The sequence below is a fragment of the Mobula birostris genome, chromosome 5, assembly GCF_030028105.1.
Source record: "Mobula birostris isolate sMobBir1 chromosome 5, sMobBir1.hap1, whole genome shotgun sequence".
Taxonomy (NCBI): domain Eukaryota; kingdom Metazoa; phylum Chordata; class Chondrichthyes; order Myliobatiformes; family Myliobatidae; genus Mobula; species Mobula birostris.
Window position 1 is genome coordinate 192050353 of NC_092374.1, and position 25261 is coordinate 192075613.

The following is a 25261-nucleotide window of genomic DNA, read 5'->3' on the forward strand; positions in this document are numbered from 1 at the left end:
ACGAGCTCCAGGAGGCCTGCATGCTACACATCCAGGAGCCAGGCCTCCTCCACATCCCCTGTAGTTCAGCCTAGGTCCGAAAGGAGTTCAGTTTCCGTATGTCGCCAGCGAGGAGGCACTACATGAGGCTTGCTGTTGGAGAGGTTACGTACTGGGAGGGAGAGACTTGCACATTCAGCTCTCCTTTTCACATGACTGCCTGCCAGTGGTGGAAGCTGAAAGTGAGAGCGACAAGCACTATTCACTACACTATCACACTAGACGCATCACAACAAAATCAATGAAAAACTACACACAAACAAAAACAATCAGTTTGTCTTCCTTGGCACATTCATTGTTTGTCCATCTTTGCTTGTATGTAGTTCATTGATTTTTGGATTTCTTTGTTCTACTGTGGATCTTGGGATTGTATATGGTGACATATATGTACCTTGATAATAAGCTTACTTTGAACTTTGGTACTGCTGGAGTTTTATTGCTCATTGATAGTGTAGTTGTTTTTGCTACTGTTGTTAGTCCTGGTGTTCTGCTGTTCTGTTTCATTCTGTTGCTGTTGTTGTCTGTGTTATTATTGCTGTTGCTGTCAATGTGTGGTTTGGTTTTGGTGATGCCATTGGTGTTGTGGCCTGTCATTATTAACTCTTTGTTTTGTCCTCACCACACCTGTTGTTACTTCTGTTGTTTCTTGTCACCATTGTTGTTGTACTGATGATTTTATTGGTCACTTTTATTGCTCTAGTTGCATCTGTTGTTGCCTGTGTGTCTACATGTGATGTTGCTGTTGTTACGCCGGTACTGTTGTGATGTTGGTGTTCCTCTTTAAGTTGCCAAGTTCCTCTTATTGTTTCCATTGTAGAAATTATTGTTGGTTCTGTTCCTTTTGACATTGGTGATGACGTTCGACATTGTTGCTGGCAATGTTGTTACTTTCGGCATTGTTGCTGTTGATGTTGGTGTTATTGTTGGTATTATTGTTGTAGTTTGTGTTGTTAGCATTGCTGGCAATGTTGTTGGTGATGTGTTGTTATTGTTGTAAGCATTGGTGTTACTCCTGTTAGCCTTTTTGCTGTTGATATTGTCTTTGCTGTTCTTGGTGTTGTGGTTGTTGGTGCTGTCATTACTGCTGTTATTGGCATCGTTGCTTTTGGTGATCTTGGTATTGGCATTATTGATGTTGGTGGTGTAGTTGGCATTCACATCTTTGCTGTCATTGGTATTGCTGTTATCACTGTCATTGGCATTGTTGCTGTTGACGTTGCTGGCATTGTTACTGTTGTTGGTGTTGTCATTGTTGTTATTGGCATTTACATTGCTGTTGTTCTTGTTGGCATTGAATTGCTGTTCTTATTGTTGTTGGTGTTGACATTGCTGTTCTTATTGGCATTTGCAACTGTGTTGCTGTTGATTACACCGTTGCTGTTCTTGGCAATGTTTTTGGCATTGTTGTTATTGTTGGTGCCATTGCCATTGTTTGTGTTGTTATTGCTTTCATTGGCGTTGCTGCTGCTGCTGGCATTGTTTTTGCTGTTGTTGGCATTATTGTTGCTTTCGTTGGCATTGTTGGCAATGCTTTTGGCATTGCTGTTTTTGGTATTGTTGATGTTGGTGTTGTAGTTGTAGTTGTTAGCATTGTCATTGCTAGTGTCGGTGTTGTTTTGTTGGCTTTGTCACTGCTGTTGTTTGCATTGTTTTTCCTGTTATTTTGCTGTTGTTGGTAATGCATTGTTGCTGTCATTGGCATTGTTGTAGTTATTGCCATTGCTGCTGTTGGCATTGTAGCTGTTGGATTTGTTACTGTTGATGCATTGTGACTGTTATTGGTATTGTCATGGGTGTAGCTATTGGCATTGTTGTTCTTGTTGGTGTTGTTACCATTGTTGGTATTGTTGCAGTTGGCAAATTGTTGGCATGGTTGTTTCTGTCATTGGTGAAGTTGTTGCTGTCATTGCTGTAGTTGTCATTGATGTTGTTGGCATTGTCGCTGTTGTTGCCACTGTTGCTGTTGGTGCTATTGCCATTGTTGGTGTTGTTGCCCCTTTTGTTGTTGGTGACATTGCCATTGTTGCTGTTGTTGCTATTTTTGCCACTGGTGTTGTGTTCATTGTTGGCATTTTTGCCATTGTTGACATTGTTGCCATTGTTGCTATTATTGTTGTTGTTGGCATTGTAGTTATTGGTGTTGTTTCTGTTGGTGTTGTTGCTGTTGTTGGTGTTGCTTCTGTTGTTGGTGTTATTACTATCAGTGTTGCCATTGTTGATGTTGTAGCCATTGGTGTTGGTGTTGTTGCTGGTGTTGCTGTTGCATTGTTAGTGTTGAGGTGTTGTCATTGTTGCTGTGGTTGGTGTTGCCTTTGATGTTGTTGCCATTGTTGTTACTGCTGTTGTTGGTGTTGTTACCATAGTTGCCACTGTTGTTGCCATTGTGTTGTTGCTTTTGTTGCTGCTGATGGTGTCGTTGGAGTTTGTGGTGTTGCCATTGTTAGTGTTGTCGTCATTGGTGTTGCCATCGTTGTCGTTGTTGGTACTGTTGGCGTCATTGTTATTGTTGTTGCTGTCATTGCTGTCATTGCCATCGTTGGTGTTATTGTTGTTGGTGTTGCCATTGCTGGTGTTGTTGCCATAGTTGCCGCTGTTGTTGCTGTTCATGTTGTTGTCATTGTTGCTGTTGTTGCCTTTGTTGTTGGTGTTGTCATTGGTGTTGTTGCTGTTGTCATTGTTGGTATTGTTGCTGTTTTTGGTGTCGTTGCTGTTGTCGTTGTTGGTGTTGTTGCTGTCATTGCCATTGTTAGTGTTGCTGTTGTTACTGCTGTTGTTGGTGTTGTTGCCGTAGTTGCTGCTGTTGCCATAGTTGGCCCTGTTGTTGCTGTTGTTGCCATTGTTGGTGTCGTTGCCGTCATTGCTAATGTTGGTGTTGTTGCCGTTGTTCCTGCTGTTGGTGTTGTTGCTGTTGTTGGTGTCATTGTTGTTACCATTGTTGGTGTTGTTGCTGTCATTGCCAATGGTGTTATTGCAGTTGGTTTTGTTGCCATTGTTGGTGTTGTTTGTATTATCGGTATTATTGTCGTTGGCATTATTGTTGTTGCCATTGTTGGTGTTGTAGTGATTGTTGTTGGTGTTGTTGCCATCATTGCTGATGTTGGTGTCATTGCTGTTGGCATTGTTTTTGTTGGCGTTGTTTCTGTTGGTGAACTTGCTGCATCATTGCTGTTTTGTCATTACTATTGTTTTTGCTGTTGGCATTGTTGCAGTTGGTGTTGGCATTGTTGCTGTTGTTGCTTTTGTTGTTGGTGTTGTATAGCTATGCTGTGACTGTTCCCCTCTCTCCCACACTCCAGGTATATCCAGAACTCGCAGCCCTACCTGAACAACATGACAGCGGTGGGCTGCACCTTGGCTCTGGCTGCCGTGTTCCCCCTTGGTCTGGATGGCTACCACATCCGCAAGTGGCATTTCCCCCTCGTCTGCCAGGTGAGTCACTGGGGGTGGCGGGGGGACGGGAGTTCTACGAGGAAGGAAGGAATGGGCATGAAGTGAAACCCATCCTTAAACCCCACCCACTCCTCCACCTCTACACACACTCTCACAAGGCCAATTGGCCAGTCAATTTACTGACAACTGAATGAGGTTCCTTTCAGTCCCATTCCCAGTAACCCACCACCCACAGACTGGGGGATGTGAAAGAAAACACCCAGGAGAAGCTCAAGTGGTCTCAGGGTGAACATTCAGGGGCGGAGGCAGGGATCGAACCCAGGTGCCTAGGAGCCACGAGACGTCATTTGTACCCTCTGTGTCACTGGCCCGGCAAAGGTAAACCTGGCTCATTGTGCTTCTCTCTGCAGGCTCGCCTATGGCTCCTGGGTCTGGGCTTCAGCCTGGCCTATGGAAGCATGTTCACTAAGATCTGGTGGGTCCACACCGTGTTCACCAAGAAAGTGGAGAAGAAGGAGAAGCGGAAGGTAGGGAGGGGGTGTGGGAACTCGGGGACCCCCAGCCACTTAGGGTCTCGGACACACAACACCCACTCTTTACCCTTGGTTCAATCTCTTCTTCTTAACTGGTATTAGAATAGGTTTAACATTGTCGCATGTACTGAGATACAGTGGAAAACTTGTCTTGCATACGGTTCATGTGGATCATATCATTGAGCATTGAGTAAGGATAAGGTAGTGGAAGTAGGCATGATCGGGTGTTTAAGAGGCTGATAGGCACATGAACAAGCCTAATGGAGAGATATGGAGCACGTACAGGCAAAAGGGATTAGTTTCATTTGGCCACATGGTGGGCACAGACATTGTTTGCCGAAGGGATAAGACCATAAGAGACTTAGGAGAAGAATTAGGCCATTCGGTTCATCAAATCTGCTCCAATATTCCATCATAGTTGATTTAACGTACCTTGCAACTCCATTCCCCTGCCCTCTCCCTGTAACTTTTGGTACCCTCACTAAATCAAGAACTTATCATCCTCCATTTTAAATATACCCAATGACTGGGCCTCCACCGCGGTCTGCGGCAATGAATTCCACACATCCACCAGCCTTTGACTAAAGATAACCCCTAACCCTCCTCCAGCCTGCCCCTTCCCGTCACCCTCTTTCCCTCACTTCTCTCATCTCACCTCCTCCTATCTGCACCATTGTCCCTTTGAGGAGAGGTTCCCAACCTGGGGTTAATACGGGCTCCACGGCATGAAAAGAGGTTGGGAACCCATTAATACAGGCTCCATGGCAGGAAAAAGGGTTGGGAACTCATCTTTTAAGGGATCTTGATACATGACTGATCAGAGAGAGTTTGGGGCCAGAATAGGAAGTCTAGCAGTTGTCTGTGCTGTGAAAGGACTTGCAATCTGGCAGTGAATCACAGTTAAAAGCCACATTATATTATTAACAAGTGTCCACTCTAGCTATAAACACAAGAGATCCTGCAGTTGCTGGAAATTCGGAGCAACACACTAAAAATGCTGGAGGAGCTCAGCAGGTCAGGCATGAATAAACTGTTGACATTTCTGGCCAAAGCCCTTCATCATGAGTCCTGACAAAGGATCTCAGCCAAAATGTCAACTGCCTATTCCCTCCGTTGATGCTGCCTGACCTGCTGAGTTCGTCCAGCATCTTTTGTGCATTGCTCCACTTCAGCTGCTATGAGGGCGGGAGTTACGTAGCACCACCATACAGTGGCTGAAAGTGGCACTGCAGTCGCTGTTTACACAGCGATGAAAAAGTAATCAAATACAGTAAAGTCCTGGTGATCCCAAACCAGCTCCAGGTTAGCCAGTTTCCCAGGATTGGTGGGCTTGAGTTATAAGGAGAGATTGGATAGGCTTGGACTGTTTTACCTGGAGGCTGGCAGGTGACCTTTTAAAGGTATACCTGTACAAGATTGTGAGATTCCAATTTAGACTTGGGTTTACTTATCACATGTACGTCTAAACATGAGATTCTTCGTTTGCATTAACAACCAACACACCTAGAGGGATGTGCTAGGGGTAGCCCACAAGTGGGGCACAGATAAGGTGGTTAATCACAGGTATAGGGTCTAAAACTATTGGGCATAAGTATAAGGTGAGAGAGAAAAGATGTCAAGGGGAGCTGAGGGACAACTGTTTGACAAGGGTTGGTGGATACGTGGAACCAGCTGCCAGAGGTAGGTACAGTTACAACATTTAAAAGGCATGGGTAGGTATGTGGATAGGAAATGTTTAGAGGTATATGGACAAGCATGGATGGGCACTTTGCTTGGCATGGACTAGATGGGCGAAGGGACTATTTGCTCTATCATTCTACTGAATGTTGATCTTATCAGTCCCTCAACACAAGTTCATTTCACCTTTTTTTTCCACGTTGCTCAAGTGTTTTTAACCAACTCAATGAACATACACAAATAACACGCGGGATAGCCAAAGGAGAATCAGTTGATGTGGTGTACTTGGATTTTCAGGAAGCCTTTGACAAGGTCCCATATATGAGGCTGCCTAACAACCTACAAGCCCATGGTATTACAGGAAAGATTCTAGCCTGGATAAAGCAGTGGCTGATTGGCAGGAGGAAAGAGTGGGAATAAATAGAGCCTTTTCTGGCTGGCTGTAGATAAGACACCTGGACCAGATGGTGTACACCCCAGGGTTCTGAAAGAGGTGGCTGAAGAGATTGTGCAGGCATTAGTAATGATCTTTCAAGAATCACTAGATCTTGGAATGGTTCCGGAAGACTGGAAAATTGCAAACATTCCACTCTTCAAGAAGGGAGAGAAGCAGAAGAAAGGAGATTATAGGCCAGTTAGTCTGACCTCAGTGGCTGGGAAGACGAGTCGATTGTTAGTGACGTGGTTTTGGAGTGCTTGAAGGCACGTGATAAACTAACACAAAATAACACGCGGGATAGCCAAAGGAGAATCGGTTGATGTTGTGTACTTGGATTTTCAGAAGGCCTTTCACAAGGTACCATACATGAGGCTGCTTAACAAGCTACGAGCCCATGGTATTACAGGAAAGATAAAGCAGTGGCTGATTGGCAGCAGGCGAAGGGTGGGAATAAAGGGAGCCTTTTCTGGTTGGCTGCCAGTGACTAGTGGTGTTCGACAGGAGTGTGTGTTGGGACCAATTCTTTTTACATTATATTTCAATGATGGAATTGATGGCTTTGTTGCAAAGTTTGCAGATGATATGAAGTTAGCTGGAGGGGCAGGTAGTTTTGAGAAAGTAAAGAGGCTACAGAAAGACTTGGAACAGATTAGTAGAATGGGTAAAGAAATGGTAGATGGAATACAGTGTCAGGAAATGTATAGTCATGCACTTCAGTAAAAGAAATGAAAGGATTGACTATTCTCTAACTGGAGAGAAAATACAACAAACTGAGGCTCAAAGGGACCTGAGAGTCCTTGTGCAGGATTCCCTAAAGGTTAATTTGCAAGTTGAGTCTGTGGCGAGGAAGGCAAATGTAATGTCAGCATTATTTTCACGAGGACGAGAATGTAAAAGCAAGGATGTAATGTTGAAACTTTATAAAGTACTGACGACTCCTCGCTTGGAGTAATGTGAGCAGGTTTAGAAACATAGAAAATAGGTGCAGGAGTAGGCCATTCGGCCCTTCGAGCCTGCACCGCCATTTATTATGATCATGGCTGATCATCCAACTCAGAACACCGCCCCAGTCTTCCCTCCATACCCCCTGATCCATGTAGCCACAAGGGCCATATCTAACTCCCGCTTAAATATAGCCAATGAACTGGCCTCAACTGTTTCCTGTAGCAGAGAATTCCACAGATTCACCACTCTCTGTGTGAAGAAGTTTTTCCTAATCTCGGTCCTAAAAGGCTTCCCCTTTATCCTCAAACTGTGACCCCTCGTTCTGGACTTCCCCAACATCGGGAACAATCTTCCTGCATCTAGCCTGTCCAATCCCTTTAGGGTTTTATACGTTTCAATCAGATCCCCCCTCAATCTTCTAAATTCCAACGAGTACAAGCCCAGTTCATCCAGTCTTTCTTCATATGAAAGTCCTGCCATCCCAGGAATCAACCTGGTGAACCTTCTTTGTACTCCCTCTATGGCAAGGATGTCTTTCCTCAGATTAGGGGACCAAAACTGCACACAATACTCCAGGTGTGGTCTCACCAAGGCCTTGTACAACTGCAGTAGTACCTCCCTGCTCCTGTACTCAAATCCTCTCGCTATAAATGCCAGCATACCATTCGCCTTTTTCACCGCCTGCTGTACCTGCATGCCCACTTTCAATGACTGGTGTATAATGACACCCAGGTCTCGTTGCACCTCCCCTTTTCCTAATCGGCCACCATTCAGATAATAATCTGTTTTCCTATTTTTGCCACCAAAGTGGATAACTTCACATTTATCCACATTAAATTGCATCTGCCATGAATTTGCCCACTCACCTAACCTATCCAAGTCACCCTGCATCCTCTTAGCATCCTCCTCACAGCTACACTGCCACCCAGCTTCGTGTCATCCGCAAACTTGGAGATGCTGCATTTAATTCCCTCATCCAAGTCATTAATATATATTGTAAACAACTGGGGTCCCAGTACTGAGCCTTGCAGTACCCCACTAGTCACCGCCTGCCATTCTGAAAAGGTCCCGTTTATTCCTACTCTTTGCTTCCTGTCTGCTAACCAATTCTCCATCCACATCAGTACCTTACCCCCAATGCCGTGTGCTTTAAGTTTGCACACTAATCTCCTGTGTGGGACCTTGTCAAAAGCCTTTTGAAAATCCAAATATACCACATCCACTGGTTCTCCCCTATCCACTCTACTAGTTACATCCTCAAAAAATTCTATGAGATTCGTCAGACATGATTTTCCTTTCACAAATCCATGCTGACTTTGTCCGATGATTTCACCGCTTTTGGGCCCCTTATTTCAGAAAGGATGTACTGAAACTGGAAATGGTTCAAAGGAGGTTCAGGATTGAATGGTTTGTCATATGAAGAGTGTTTGATGGCTCTGGGCCTGTATTCACTAGAATTCAGAAGAACGAGGGGTGAGCTCAATGAAATTTATTGAATGGTGAAAGGCCTTGATAGAGTGGTTGTGGAGAGGATGTTTCCTATGCTGGGAGAGTCTAAGACCAGGGGACACAGCCTCAGAATAGAGGGGTGCATCTGTGGAGTTTTTTGCCAGACAGCTGTGGAGGCCAAGTCTTTATGTATATTTAAGGCAGAGGTTAATAGATTCTTGATTTGTCAGGGCATGAAGGTATATGGGCAGGAGATTGAGGCTGAGAGGAAAATTGTATCAGCCATGATGAAGTGCCAGAGCTGGCTTGATGGCCAAGTGCCCAATTCTGCTCTTGTATCTTATGGTGTTATAGTCTTAAATATCAGCCTCCCCTGTATCACCTCTGTCTATACCTCTTCCTGCCTAGAGAAAGCAGCCAATGTAACCCCTCCCTGGGTATTCTCTCTTCTCGCTCTTGGGCAGAAGATACAGAAGTCTGAAACACATATCACTAAACTCTAAACTGAAGGACAGCTTCTATCCCGCTGTATTCAGATAAAACTCTTCAAAGTTCAAAAGATGAAATCTTGATCTCCCATTCTGCTTTGTCTTGGTCCTTTCACCTTATTGTCTCCCTGCACTGCACTTTCTCTGTGAATGTAACATTATATTCTGCAGTCTAGTTTGGTACTACCTCAATGTATTTATGGTTGATCTGAATGAATGGCACACAGACATTTTTTTTTAACTGTATTGTGTTACATGTGACCATAATAAACCAGTCAAAAACACTCCAGACCATCTCCGAACACAAACACGCAAGTATTCCTGTTGCCTGGTGTTCCTCAAGTTTCTCCCAGCCTTGGTCACACACTTATCCCACATTCCAGATGCCTGATCATACTTTGACTAAAGAGTGTCCCATGTTGGGATGCCAGGGGTTCCAGAACAATCGGATACCAGAGTAACTGGCCCCATGTTGCTGGCCACAGAGCCAGCAAACCTGGGGAGTCGTCACACCCTGGTTGCTAAGAAGGTGACTGATCTTCCACCTTGTCCTCTGTAACTTCAAGGTCATTTCGAGGGGCATGTTCTTGGAATGAGAGGGACAGGCAGGGTGGGTGTAAGGAGACTGGGGAGGGTGCTAGGGGAAGGGGCTCGGGGTGAGAGGTCAGCCATTTGGGACAGGTGAAGAGAAACACAAGAGGAGGCCATTCTGCTCATAGTAGCCATGTTGGTTCCTGGGTGGGGGTCAATACCACAAGGGCCATTCTCCCTCTCTCTATTTCCCTGGCTCCTCCAACTTACTCTGTCTCACTTTCTTTTTATCTTTCTGCCTCTCTTTCTCTCTCTCTCCCTGTCCCCTTCTCTCTGACCATCTCGCTGTTTCTCTCTCTCTCCTCTATTTCTCTCCCTCCCTCCCTCTCCCCCTCCCTTATACCCTTCTCCTCTCCCACTTCTCCTCTCCCCCTCCCAGGGAGGGAGAATGTGTACATGCAAGATTTGACCCAAACTTTGGCTATTCCTTTACCCCCCAGATTCTGCTCAACCTGCTGATTTTCTCTAGCAGGTTGTTTGTTGCTGGATAGTGAGAGACAGCCTCGTACATTAAGAATAGGTACGTTTATGGAATAAAAGCATGTGAATGGTTTTATTTGGTTTCCCAGTTGAGGGTAGACAGTGCTGGAGACGAGAACTTCTCCCCAAGCTCCCGAATGAGATGAGTGAGTGTGTGTGTGTGTGTGTGTGTGTGTGTGCGCATGCACGCGCACAGTGGATGGACAGTGTGCAGATTTAATTGGTTGCCTCACTTAGTGGGAAACACCATTAGAGGGGCAAAAAGAGGACAACTTTGGGTCCATGGTACTCGGGGGTGGGAGGGGGAGAGAGGACAATGTGTGACTTATTGCCCCAACAGCAGGGTAGAGGACACAATGCCTCACATCCAACTCTGTGGGTGTGACTAACTTTCTTTCACCCTGAGTGCTTACACTAACTGCGCTCTGCTCTCCTGCAGCACCTGGAGCCCTGGAAGCTGTACGCCACGGTCAGCGTGCTGCTGGCCATCGATGTCATCACCCTGGCCATCTGGCAGCTGGTCGACCCGCTTCACCGCACTGTTGAGGTGAGGTCGGGGGGGGGGGGGATGCGATCCAATACGGAGTACCGGTGCCAGGGAGATGCTCAGAAGGAAAAAGGGAATGGACTTATGGCAGCAGTGTGTCCCCTGACACAGAGGTAGTGGGTCTGCGGAAGGAGTGCACCACTAGGAGAAGAGCAACAGATAGTGGTGCGCCTATAGAAAGTAGAGATACATACAGAAAAACTGTTTAAAAGTATGTGAAGAAGGAACATAGAACAGTGCAGCACAATCCAGGCCCTTCAGCCCACCATGTTGTGCTCATCTACTCCAGGATCAATCTAACCCTTTCCTCCTACAGAACCCTCCATTGTTCTGTCATCCATGTGCCTATCGAAGAGTCTATTAAATGTCCCTGCCTCCCCAGGCAGTGTATTTCACTGACCCACTACTCACCCCACCTCTGACATCCCCCTTATACTTCCCTCCAAAGTTCTAAGTACATTTATTATCGAAGTATGTACTGTGTGCTATACATAACCTTGAGTTTCGTCTCCTTACAGGCAGCCACAAAACAAAGGAATCCTATAGAACCCAGTAAAAAGAAGAGCCAATTTGCAGGGGGGAGAAAAACAAATTGTGCAAACAACAAAAGCAAGCAAATAACATTCAGAACTGAAGCTCATGAATACACAGCCACAAAGCCAGTCACAGACAATCCAGGAGCCTGTTAGTTGCTGGCCACGGCCTCAGTTCAGTGCAGAACGTGCCGCCCACTCTCAGGCCTGGGCCCCTCCAGCTCGATTCAGCCCAAACACGCCATGCCACAATCATCCTGCAGCCTCAAGACTTCAGCTCACACTGCAGAGGTGCCAAGTCATACAGGCTGTTGAAAAGCTCAGCTCTGAAAGGGAAGTTACATGCTATTGATTGCAGTTATCACTTTAGAGAAAAACTGTGATTAATAAAGTAGTTAGTAGTTTTGTTTGCTACCAGCAAGCCGTCGCTGTACTTCTCCAGCGCCAATTTAAACTTTAAAAGTATATCTTCTTATATTAGCCATTGCCACCCTGGGATAAAGGCACTTGCTGTTCACTCCACTCTTATCATCTTACAGATAGCTAGACACTTTATTGATCACAAAGGAAATTACAGTGTCACTGTAGCATTACAAGCACACAGATATACAAATATATTAATAATAGAAGAGAAGTAAGAAAGAATAAATAAATAAGTTACCTCAAACAGTCTGACAAGGGGGGAGGGGGTCATCACTTCCCCTTATATAGCTTGATTCATTATAGAGCCTAATGGCTGAGAGTAGAAATGACCTCGTATAGCGCTGTCTATTACTATACATGCTCCTCTGTTCAGCCAGGGTGGCATGCAGAGGATGAGAAACATTGTCCAGAATGGCCAGAACTTTCTGTAGGGTCCTTTGTTCTACCACAGCCTCCAGTGTGCCATGTTTGATTTTAATAACTGCCAGCATTTCTAATCAATTTATTGAGCCTGTTGTCGTCACCTGTGTTAATATCAATGCCCCAGCACACCACTGCATAGAAGATTGTACTGGTGACAACAGACAACAGGTAGAACATGTGAAGGAGAGGCCTGTATACTCCAAAGGACCTCAGTTTCTTCAGGAAGTAGAGACAACCCTGGCCCTTCTTGTACACAGCCTCTGTGTTGGTGTTCTATTTGTCTGTCATCCAGACGCACCTCCAGGTACTGGTAGGTCCTCACCACATCCTCACCATCAATAGAAACAGGGAGCAATGCAGGCTTAGTCTTCCTAAAGTCTATCATCATCTCCTTTGTCTTACTGATGTTGAGCTGCAAATGATTCAGCTTGTACCATTTGACAATGTCCTCCACTAAGGGCTCTGTGTTCATCCTCCTGTCCTCCCTTCATATACCCAACTGTTGTAGAGTCTCTTTCAAGTCTCCTTTCATTCTCCAAAGACAAAAGCCCTAGCTCACTCAACCTTTCCTAAGAAGACATGTTCTCTAATCTAAGCAACATCCTGGTAAATATCCTCTATACCCTCTCCAAAATTTCTACATCCTTCCTATAATACACTTGTTCAATTCTGCTCACCCTGGCCATCTGGTAGATAGTCAAACCACTTCATCACATCATCGAGCTGACTGGGTAGTCTGACCCACTCATGGAGAATTGAAAGGACGTGGAAACCTCAGAGAAGGTTAAGAGGAGGATGATGCTTGGATTAGATAGCATGTCTAATGAAAGATTGAGCGAGCTCGGGCTTTTCACTTTGGAGCAGCGAAGGATGAGGCAACTTGATGGAGGTGATGAAAGGCTTAGATAGAGTGGACAGCCAGCGCCATTTTCCCAGAGTGACACCACTTAATACCAGAAGGTGAATGGCAGAATGTATAGGGGGATGTCAGAGGTAGGGGTTTTACACAGAGAGTAGTAAGTGTGTGGAATGCATTGCCAGAGGAGGTGGTAGAGGCTAATATATTAGGGAATTTAAGAGGCTCTTAGATGGGCACATGGATGAAAAGAAAGCGAAGGGCTTTGTGGGGGAAATTGTCTGGTGGTGCAGTGGCATCTGCACCAGACTTGGAAGCAAGTGGTCCTGGGTTCGAATCTGTCCGGCTCATTGCACGCTTTCCATCCATGTTGGGTTAAGCATCAAGCTAGCAACTGGTCCTCGTAAAAAGCAGACAAAAATGCTAAAAAAAAAAAAATGGCAAGGTTGCTGCCGGTGCATCACAACACACAAAGTGGGAGGAAAGTGTTAGGTTGATCGTGGAGGAGGTTAAAAGGTCAGCATAGGTTGCGGCCCAAAGGGCCGTTACTGTGCTGTAATGCTCTATGTCCTATGGACAGAGATAGGGATAGAAAATGTTTAGACTTAACTCATGAGTACTTTGGTCAGCACGGACAAGTTGGGCCAGGGGCTTTTCCCGCATTGACTCCACGGGAGATGGGAGTCCTTTAGGGTGATACTGAACTAACTGGCCACTGTCAGCCACCTCCTAAGTGCAGGTGAGTGGTAGGCACCATTGCAAACATAGGAAGAATAAAATGAGATTGATGGGATGTAGAGGTAATGGAAATGTGCGGTTGATAACGGCACAGTCTTGGTGGGCTGAGGGGGCCCTGAGTCTCCCTCTGACTACATGGATGAACACTAAGGGTCTGACATCCCCTTTGCTGTGTTTGGGGGTTGATGGAAGGGCACTGTGCGGTGAATAAGCCAATCGCCAGGAAGGGTTTGATTCAGGGGGTCTAGGTGAGGCTTGGCAGCTGGGTCTGGATTTGAGCCCCTGACATCTCCTGCCTGCTTCTCCTGGCAGGAATTCACCAAAGAGGCTCCCGCCGGAGATCAGGACGTGCTGATCCTACCACAGCTGGAGCACTGCAGTTCCAAGAAGATGAACACCTGGCTCGGTGAGTGGCCTAGTTACATGTGGAGGGGAAGGGAAAAGGCAGAGGGGCTTCCACACCCTGACACTGACTCCTTGCTTCCTCATCTTGAATGCCGTGCGCCCCACCTATCATAACTCCTTTCCCCTCTCTGCCCTGCAGGAATTGTTTATGGATACAAGGGCTTGCTGCTCCTCCTGGGGATCTTCCTGGCCTATGAGACGAAGAGCGTTTCCACGGAGAAGATCAATGACCACCGGGCCGTGGGCATGGCCATCTACAACGTGGCCGTAAGCATTAGGGTTAGGAGATCCCTTCCCAACCTCCAGCCATTCCTGGTTCTTGATCTCCAGAAATCCCTCACCCCCACAATCCCCTCCATCTTCCTATCCATTTATGTGGCCAAACCTCTAGACACCTGCTCTGGTGCTTCCCATTAGAAACCCTAGAGGTCCTTTAGATCCCTGTAGTTCACCATAAAATACCATAGAGATCACTAGAAGCTCTGTAGGTCCCTGTAGCTCACCTATGGATTCAATAGAACACACATGAAGTGCTAGAGGAACTCCGTGTGTGGGGCTATGGAAGGGAATAAACCTCAATGTTTCAGGCTGATCAGGATTGGAAAAGGGCACAAACCATTAGAACCCCTATGGATCCCCACAGAAACCCTATATATCCATAAAAATCCCCATTGATCCCCACAGAAAGCATCAAAAGCATCTTAGATCCCCACAGATCTTCATGGAAGCCTTATAGATTCATTAGAAGTCCTGTAGATCCCTACAAAGGCCAATGGATCCAGCAGAAGCATATAAATTGCCATAGGTCCCCATGGAAACAGTGAAGATCCACAAGGGACATAGACAATCCCTACAGATCCCCGTAGAAACCCTGTAGATCCATTCAGATCCCACATATCCCTGCAAATCCCCGTGGAAACCTATAAATCCATTACAAGACCTGCTCCTTGCAGATCCCTATAGAATTCATATATCTGTTAGAAACTCATAGATTGACAAATTTCCATAGAAACCCCATAGATTCATTAGAAGCCTGAAGATCCCCATAGAAATGGTTATGTCAGTGGTGACATAACCAGGTCTTGTGATACGTAACCACTGTACATCCACTACCTGCTCCCCATGGCTTCACATGACCCTGATCGAGGGGCTAATCAGGTGCTGCACCTTGCCCAAGGGTGACCTTCAGGCTAGCAGAGGGAAGGAGCACCTTACACCTCCTTTGATTGAGACGTATCTCCACCCTGCCACCCAGAATAGATCCATTAAAACCTCATAAATACCCTCCATTAGAAACCTTGTAGATCCCCATAGAAACATCCATTAGAAATCTTGTAATTTCCTACAGAGAACCCATAAATAGATATAGATTCTCATAGATGCCCAAAATTTCTCAAAGAACCCTGTATTAAAGCGTCTGAGAGACCCACCATGTGTCAAATTCTGTTCCTTCAAAGCGGATAGTTAATTTGCTGTGTAACTTGGTACTGTCTCCAGCCATCTTGTGACTTTGGTAGGGTCGAGAGTGAGGGCACTGAGCAGAGGGAAGGCTGGTGTGAGAAACAGGAGACACTCCGGATGACATGCAAATTCCCATCAGGCTGGAGTCTACCAGCATGAGTATCACAATCTTTGAAATCCAGTTGTAGAGTTGTACAGCACAGAAACTAAGTCCTTCACCCATCATGTTCATCCCAACTCACCCATACTCACCCCATTTGCCTGCACAATCCAATTCCATTTGTGCCACAGCACTCCACTGGAATTTAACTCGCTTTTGAGAATCCATTGTTCTATGTATAAACCCCCTGAAGCCCTGAATTAGATCCCAGCCTGTAACTCACTCCCAGGATATATTATTCTATATATATAAACCCCCAAACCATAGTCATAGTCATACTTTATTGATCCCGAGGGAAATTGGTTTTCGTTACAGTTGCACCATAGAGAATTAAATAGTAATAAAACCATAAATAATTAAATAGTAATATGTAAATTATGCCAGGAAGTAAGTCCAGGACCAGCCTATTGGCTCAGGGTGTCTGACCCTCCAAGGGAGGAGTTGTAAAGTTTGATGGCGACAGGCAGGAATGACTTCCTATGATGCTCAGTGTTGCATCTCAGTGGAATGAGTCTCTGGCTGAATGTACTCCTGTGCCCACCCAGTACATTATGTAGTGGATGGGAGACATTGTCCAAGATGGCATGCAACTTGGACAGCATCCTCTTTTCACACCACCGTCAGAGAGTCCACTTCCATCCCCACAACTGTTGATTCTGTTGGTGTCTGCTACCCTCAGCCTGCTGCCCCAGCACACAACAGCAAACATGATAGCACTGGCCACCACAGACTCGTAGAATATCCTCAGCATCGTCCGGCAGGTGTTAAAGGACCTCAGTCTCCTCAGGAAATAGAGACTGCTCTGACTCTTCTTGTAGACAGCCTCAGTGTTCTTTGACCAGTCCAGTTTATTGTCAATTCATATCCCCAGGTATTTGTAATCCTCCACCATGTCCACACTGACCCCCGGATGGAAACAGGGGGTCACCGGTGCCTTAGCTCTCCTCAGATCTACCACCAGCTCCTTAGTCTTTTTCACATTAAACTGCAGATAATTCTGCTCACACCAAGTGACAAAGTTTCCCACCGTAGCCTTGTACTCAGCCTCATCTCCCTTGCTGATGCATCCAACTATGACAGAGTCATCGGAAAACTTCGGAAGATGACAAGACTCTGTGCAGTAGTTGAAGTCCAAAGTGTAAATGGTGAAGAGAAAGGGAGACAAGACAGTCCCCTGTGGAGCCCCAGTGCTGCTGATCACTCTGTTGGACACACGTACTGTGGTCTGCCAGTCAGGTAATCAAGAATCCATGACACCAGGGAAGCATCCACCTGCATTGCTGTCAGCTTCTCCCCCAGCAGAGCAGGGCTGATGGTGTTGAACGCACTGGAGAAGTCAAAAAACATGACCCTCACAGTGCTCGCTGGCTTGTCCAGGTGGACGTAGGCACGGTTCAGCAGGTAGACGATGGCATCCTCAAGTCCTAGTCGCGGCTGGTAGGCGAACTGGAGGGGATCTAAGTGTGGCCTAACCATAGGCTGGAGCAGCTCCAGAACAAGTCTCTTCAGGGTCTTCATGATGTGGGAGGTCAATGCCACCGGTCTGTAGTCATTGAGGCCACTGGGGGCTTGATAGGGTAGATGTTGAAATGTTTCCACCAGTCATGAACAAAGGGACCTGGTTATATTAAAGAGAAGGGGACAGTCTTTTAACACCGAGATGTTCAGAAATGTCTTCATTCTGAGGGTGATGAAATTCTTGAATTCTCTGTCCCAAGGAAGCTGGAATTAGATATTAATAAGGTGGAGAGAGATACTTATTTGAAAGATTGAGGAATTGTTGGTTTTTGGGTAATGGCACAGAAGAGGAGAAGAGGCAAGCATAGATCAGTCATAATTGCTTTGAAAGGTGGCCAAGTGGCCTTCACCTATCCCTATCTTCTTATGTTCTTGAGAGGTCCACAAGATGCTATGTAAATGAAGGTATTTTATGACAAGGCTAATCTCTCTCTCCTCTGCTCCCCCATCCTCTTCCCTCTCCTCTCCCCCACCTCTCCCTGTTGCTCTCTTCCATTCTCCCTCCTTTATTCCTATTCTCCTCCTCTCATTCTCTTTTATTGTTTCTCTCTCTCTCTGCCCTTCTCCCTCTACCTCAACCCCTCCCCATCTCCCCCCCTCTTTCCCATTTTCTCTCCACCTTTCACCCTCACCCTCTTCCATTCAATCTCCACCCTTCATCCTCTCCCATTCTCTCTCCATCTTTCACTCTCACCCTTTTTTAACCCTTCCCTTTCCCTCTCGCTCTCATTTCCTCTCCCCTCTTCACCTCTCCTCCGTGTTCATCTCCTCCCCCTTCCCCTCTCTACTCCCCTCTTTCATCCCTCTCTCCACTCCTCCTCCATCTGCCCCCTCGCCCAACCCCTGTCCAGGTGCTCTGTATGATCACAGCCCCGGTGACAATGATCGTCAGCAGCCAGCAGGATGCCGCCTTCGCCTTCGCCTCCCTCGCTGTCGTGTTCTCCGTCTACATCACCCTGGTGGTTCTCTTCGTCCCAAAGGTTTGTGACTCCCTTCTACCCTCAGCCCTTCCCCAGAGGAACCCAGGCTGAGGGTTGGACAGGCACTTGTCACTGAGCCCCGGGCAGCCATCCGTGCTGGGAGCACCAGGGAGTGGGGAAGGAAGGTGACCTTTGCAGATGGCATCACGTTGTTGATTCAGAGGAAGATTGGGTCTATATATGAACACGCAGAATTACAAATTAACCAGAGTGAGGTGTTGCATCCTGCAGGAAGATTTGTACTTGCAAAGTAACTGACTAAAAGGGGGGAATGACGGATACACAGGTCATTAAAAATATGTAAATAAACTCATGAAATGCAAAGCACCGGGGCTCATTTGAACAGGAATAGAATTCAAGCCGATACTAAAAACTACGTTAATGTTATATTGGTAAATCGGTAAATTGATTTATTATTCTCATGCCTACGGAGGTTCACTGAAAGCCATTTATTCATACCGACCATTTCATTAAAGGTTTGCTTCACTTTTCACATGCACTTCGAAACATACAGTGAAAAGCATTGTTTGCGTCGACAACCAACAAGGTCTGAGAATGTGCTGTGGGCATCCCACAAGTGTCACCATACTTCCATAGCATGCCCACAACTCACCGACCCTAACCCCCGTGCCCACAACTCACCGACCCTAACCCCTGTCCCCACAACTCACCGACCCTAACCCCCGTGCCCACAACTCACCGACCCTAACCCCCGTGCCCACAACTCACCGACCCTAAACCCCGTCCCCACAACTCACCGACCCTAAACCCCGTCCCCACAACTCACCGACCCTAACCCCCGTGCCCACAACTCACCGACTCTAACCCCCTGTCCCCACAACTCACCGACCCTAAACCCCTGTCCCCACAACTCACCGACCCTAACCCCCGTGCCCACAACTCACCGACCCTAACCCCCGTCCCCACAACTCACCGACCCTAACCCCCATGCCCACAACTCACTGACCCTAAACCCCGTCCCCACAACTCACCGACCCTAACCCCCGTGCCCACAACTCACCGACCCTAACCCCCGTGCCCACAACTCACCGACTCTAACCCCCGTGCCCACAACTCACCGACCCTAAACCCCGTCCCCACAACTCACCGACCCTAACCCCCGTGCCCACAACTCACCGACCCTAACCCCCATCCCCACAACTCACCGACCCTAAACCCCGTCCCCACAACTCACCGACCCTAACCCCCATCCCCACAACTCATCGACCCTAACCCCCGTGCCCACAACTCACCAACCCTAACCCCCGTGCCCACAACTCACCGATCCTAACCTGCATGTCTTTGGAATGTGAGAGGACAGCAGAGCACCCAGGGGAAACCCATCCGGCCACAGAGAGTGTAAAATCTCCTTACAGACAGAGGCGCGAATCAAACTGTGCTCCCCTCCCTCCCCGTGTATCAGAATAGTGCATTGAGGAAGTGCAAGGACGAGCAATAACAGAATGTAGAATAAATAAAGTGTTACAGTTACAGAGACAGACAATACAGTGCAAGGTCATGATGAAACATTGTGAGGTCAAGAGTCCATACTATGATAGAGAACAGTGCACAGTTACATTAACATTCGTAAATAAGAAAAGAAAGATTTACAAAATATTTACCTGGGTTCAGGGGTTAGAACAACCTGGAAGGTCAGTGTTAATGTTAGTGACATTTCAGAAACTCTTAGCCATGTTAATGTATGGCGAATGCAGAGATGCAGATCACATGCAGGCAACGGGCGTTCATTCGTTGAAAGTGACTGCCCAGATCGATAGGATGGAAAAGAACACATATGGCTTGCTTGCCTTTATTAGTTGAGACTTTAAACCTAAAATTTAGGGTTAATTTGTAGCTTTATAAAACATTGGTCAGACCGCATCTGGATATTTGCTACACAAATGCAAGATTGTCCCATCCCTGAGTCACGATGGGAGCTCAACACTGCACCTTCAACTTCATTGTAGGTGCGGAACCAGTGTAATTTCAATTTACTCATTCAAGGACGAGAAAAATAGTTGGGGCGATGAGAGGGAGTAGGCCACAGTGGCAGGGTGGGACTACTCTGGGAGCTGGCATAGACTCAACGGGGTGAATGGCCTCGCTCTCATAAAGCATACAACATAGCAGCAGGTCCATCTTATTCATATCAATCACCATCTACACCAATCCCGATTGCCAGTACTTGGTCCGTTGCCTTCCCTGCTCTGGCAGTTCAGGTGTTCATTCAGGTACCTCAAACATCATGAGAGTCTCCGCCTCCACCACCCCTTAGGCAATGAGTTCCAGATTCCAGCACCCTCTGAGTGAAAAACTCATTCATTAGATGCCCTCTAACCCTCTTACACCTTTACCCACTCTAATTTCTCCATAGGGTCATCGAAATAGGTCCTTCACCCAGTATGGTCCATGCCAATCTAAGCCTCTACACCAGAGGTTCCTATCCTGGAGGTGTACAAACCCCTCGGTTCATTGTAAGGGTTAGAAACCCCTACTCTAAACGTATCCTATCCATGTATTTATCCAAATGTCTTTTAAATATTGTTAATGCACTTGCCTCTACCACTTCGTCTGACAGCTCATTTCACCTATTGACCATCCTCCAGGTGGAACAGTTAACCCTCAGGTTCCTCTCCCCTCTCACCCTTAAACCTATACCCTATTCTGGAAAGAGGACTGGGTGCATTGACCCCATGATTTTATACACCTCTCTAAGGTCACCCCTCTGTCTCCTACACTCCAGTGAAGATAGTCCCAGTCTGCTTAAGCTCTCTCCATAACTCAGTTTCCCAAAATCTAGCAACATCCTCGTCAATCTCCTCTACATTCTTTCCAGCTTCACGGCATCTTTCCTACAGCAGGGTGACTGAAACTGAACACAATATTCTAAATGCTACCTCTCCAGCATCTTGTATAATTCCAACATAACATCCCAATTGCTTTAGATACCACTTCTATAGAGAGCAGTTTTCTATTATCTCCCCTATCTATATCTCTCACAATTTTGTACCCCTCTACCAGATTCTTCTCCACCACCCCCCCCCCCCACCATTCCAGGGAATCTAAACTTACACCGTCCAGTCTCTACTCTCCATCCTAGCAATGTCCTGGTGATTCTCCTTTGCAACCTCTTCAGAGGAATCACATTCTTCCTATTGTGGTGACCAGAACTGCACCCAGAATGCCAGCTGTAGCCTAGCCAAAGTCTAATAAAGTTGTACCACAAAGGAGTAAGCAAATATGAGACCTCCTCTCTACAGCCTCACTCCACTGACATTGAATAGTACAGCACAAGAACAGAACCTTCTGCCTGCACAATGTCCAGGTCCCTCAATTCTCAGCACACCCATCTGTGCGCTTGTGTCTCCCTGCAGATGCGGAGGTTGATAACACGTGGGGAGTGGCAGTCCGAGCAGCAGGACACTATGAAGACGGGCTCGTCGACCAACAATAACGACGAGGAGAAGTCACGGCAGCTGGAGAAGGAGAACAGGGAGCTGGAAAAGATCATTGCTGAGGTAAGGGGCAGCGCACGGGGTGTCTGTCAGCGTAAGCACTGCAGATATGCAACTCCAGAGCAAAAGTTTATAAGGTGATGGTCAGAGCATTGCCAGTAGTTTTGGACCCCTTATCTAAGAAGGTATGTGCTGGCATTGGGAAGGGTCCAGAGGATGTTCACAAGAATGATCCCAGGAATGAAAGGACTAATGTATGGGGAGCATTTAACAGCTCTGAGTTTAGAAGAATGAGAGGTGAGAATGTTTCCATTAGTGTGAGAGTCCAGGATCAGAGGCACAGCCGCGGAATGGGATGTCCCTTTGGAACAGATGTGGTGAATCTGTGGAACTCATTGCCACAGAGAGATGTGGAGGCCAAGCCAATGGGTATATTTAAAGAAGAGGTTCCTATGTTCTGGATTAGTATGAGCATCAAAGGTTACAGGAAGAAGGCAGGAGAATGGGGTAGAGAGAGAAAATAAATCAGCCATGACCAAATGGCAGAGCGGCTTCGATGAGCCAAACGGCTTCATTCTGCTCTGCTTCATTCTCAAAAACCAACACTATCTCCCCTCCCCACTCCTCTCCACACTGGAGATCTCTCCCCTCTCCTCTCCACACTGGAGATCTCTCCCCTCTCCTCTCCACACCGGAGATCTCTCCCCTCTCCTCTCCACACCGGAGATCTCTCCCCTCCCCTCTCCACACCAGAGATCTCTCTCCTCTCCTCTCCATACCGGAGATCTCTCTCCTCTCCTCTCCACACCGGAGATCTCTCCCCTCCCCTCTCCACACCGGAGATCTCTCTCCTCTCCTCACCGGAGATCTCTCCCCTCTACACTGGAGATCTCTCCCCTCTCCCCTCCACACCAGAGATCTCTCCCCTCCACACCAGAGATCTCTCCCCTCCCCTCTCCACACCGGAGATCTCTCCCCTCCCCACACCGGAGATCTCTCCCCTCCCCTCTCCACACCGAAGATCTCTCCCCTCTCCTCTCCACACCGGAGATCTCTCCCCTCTCCTCTCCACACCGGAGATCTCTCCCCTCTCCTCTCCACACCAGAGATCTCTCCCTTCTCCTCTCCACACCGGAGATCTCTCCCTTCTCCTCTCCACACCGGAGATCTCTCTCTTCTCCTCTCCACACCGGAGATCTCTCCCCTCTCCTCTCCACACCGGAGATCTCTCCTTTCCCCTCCCCTCTCCACACCGGAGATCTCTCCCCTCCCCTCTCCACACCGAAGATCTCTCCCCTCTCCTCTCCACACCGGAGATCTCTCCCTTCTCCTCTCCACACCGGAGATCTCTCTCTTCTCCTCTCCACACCGGAGATCTCTCCCCTCTCCTCTCCACACCAGAGATCTCTCCTTTCCCCTCCCCTCTCCACACCGGAGATCTCTCTCCTCTCCTCTCCACACCGAAGATCTCTCCCCTCCCCCCTCCACACCGAAGATCTCTCCCCTCCCCTCTCCACACCGGAGATCTCTCTCCTCTCCACACCGGAGATCTCTCCCCTCCCCTCTCCACACCGGAGATCTCTCCCCTCCCCTCTCCACACCGGAGATCTCTCCCCACTATCTCCCCACCCCTCTCCTCTCCACACTGGAGATCTCTCCCCTCTCCTCTCCACACCGGAGATCTCTCTCTTCTCCTCTCCACACCGGAGATCTCTCTCTTCTCCTCTCCACACCTGAGATCTCTCCCCTCTCCTCTCCACACCGGAGATCTCTCCTTTCCCCTACCCTCTCCACACCGGAGATCTCTCTCCTCTCCACACCGGAGATCTCTCCCCTCCCCTCTCCACACCGGAGATCTCTCCCCACTATCTCCCCACCCCTCTCCTCTCCACACCGGAGATCTCTCCCCTCTCCTCTCCACACCGGAGATCTCTCCCCTCCACACCAGAGATCTCTCCTCTCCCCTCCACACCGGAGATCTCTCTCCTCTCCTCTCCTCTCCACACCGGAGATCTCTCTCCTCTCCTCTCCACACCGGAGATCTCTCTCCTCTCCTCTCCACACCGGAGATCTCTCTCCTCTCCTCTCCACACCGGAGATCTCTCTCCTCTCCTCTCCACACCGGAGATCTCTCCCCTCTCCTCTCCACACCGAAGATCTCTCCCCTCCCCCCTCCACACCGAAGATCTCTCCCCTCTCCTCTCCACACTGGAGATCTCTCTCTTCTCCTCTCCACACCAGAGATCTCTCCCCTCTTCTCTCCACACCAGAGATCTCTCCTTTCCCCTCCCCTCTCCACACCGGAGATCTCTCTCCTCTCCACACCGGAGATCTCTCCCCTCCCCTCTCCACACCGGAGATCTCTCCCCTCCCCTCTCCACACCGGAGATCTCTCCCCACTATCTCCCCACCCCTCTCCTCTCCACACCGGAGATCTCTCCTCTCCCCTCCACACCGGAGATCTCTCTCCTCTCCTCTCCACACCGGAGATCTCTCCCCTTTCCTCTCCACACCGGAGATCTCTCCCCTCCCCTCCCCACATCGGAGATCTCTCCCCTTCCCTCCCCTCTCCACACCAGAGATCTCTCCCCTCTCCTCTCCACACTGGAGCTCTCTCCCCTCCCCTCTCCTCTCCACACCAGAGATCTCTCCCCTCTCCACACCGGAGATCTCTCCCCTTTCCTCTCCACACTGGAGCTCTCTCCCCTCCCCTCTCCTCTCCACACCAGAGATCTCTCCCCTCTCCACACCGGAGATCTCTCCCCTTTCCTCTCCACACCGGAGATCTCTCCCCTCCCCTCCCCTCTCCACATCAGAGATCTCTCCCCTCCCCTCCCCTCTCCACACCAGAGATCTCTCCCCTCCCCTCTCCACACCGGAGATCTCTCCCCTCCCCTCTCCACACCGGAGATCTCTCCCCTCCCCTCTCCACACCGAAGATCTCTCCCCTCTCCTCTCCACACCGGAGATCTCTCCCTTCTCCTCTCCACACCGGAGATCTCTCCCCTCTCCTCTCCACACCAGAGATCTCTCCTTTCCCCTCCCCTCTCCACACCGGAGATCTCTCTCCTCTCCTCTCCACACTGAAGATCTCTCCCCTCCCCCCTCCACACCGAAGATCTCTCCCCTCTCCTCTCCACACCGGAGATCTCTCTCTTCTCCTCTCCACACCAGAGATCTCTCCCCTCTCCTCTCCACACCAGAGATCTCTCCTTTCCCCTCCCCTCTCCACACCGGAGATCTCTCTCCTCTCCACACCGGAGATCTCTCCCCTCCCCTCTCCACACCGGAGATCTCTCCCCACTATCTCCCCACCCCTCTCCTCTCCACACTGGAGATCTCTCCCCTCTCCTCTCCACACCGGAGATCTCTCTCTTCTCCTCTCCACACCGGAGATCTCTCTCTTCTCCTCTCCACACCTGAGATCTCTCCCCTCTCCTCTCCACACCGGAGATCTCTCCTTTCCCCTACCCTCTCCACACCGGAGATCTCTCTCCTCTCCACACCGGAGATCTCTCCCCTCCCCTCTCCACACCGGAGATCTCTCCCCACTATCTCCCCACCCCTCTCCTCTCCACACCGGAGATCTCTCCCCTCTCCTCTCCACACCGGAGATCTCTCCCCTCCACACCAGAGATCTCTCCTCTCCCCTCCACACCGGAGATCTCTCTCCTCTCCTCTCCACACTGGAGCTCTCTCCCCTCTCCTCTCCTCTCCACACCGGAGATCTC

General features: G+C 48.4%; 1 protein-coding gene across 2 annotated transcripts in view; it reads left to right on the top strand.

Moving 5' to 3' along the window:
- LOC140198171 (gamma-aminobutyric acid type B receptor subunit 1-like) overlaps positions 1–25261 on the top strand; it is a 289471-nt gene that overhangs the window by 259463 nt on the left and 4747 nt on the right. For both annotated transcript variants that reach the window (XM_072259164.1, XM_072259165.1), the window contains exons 16-22: positions 3336–3468; positions 3840–3956; positions 10471–10578; positions 13864–13957; positions 14096–14223; positions 17947–18075; positions 21450–21593. In XM_072259164.1, coding sequence (XP_072115265.1) covers positions 3336–3468; positions 3840–3956; positions 10471–10578; positions 13864–13957; positions 14096–14223; positions 17947–18075; positions 21450–21593 — 853 coding nt within the window. The remainder of the gene's footprint in view (positions 1–3335; positions 3469–3839; positions 3957–10470; positions 10579–13863; positions 13958–14095; positions 14224–17946; positions 18076–21449; positions 21594–25261) is intronic.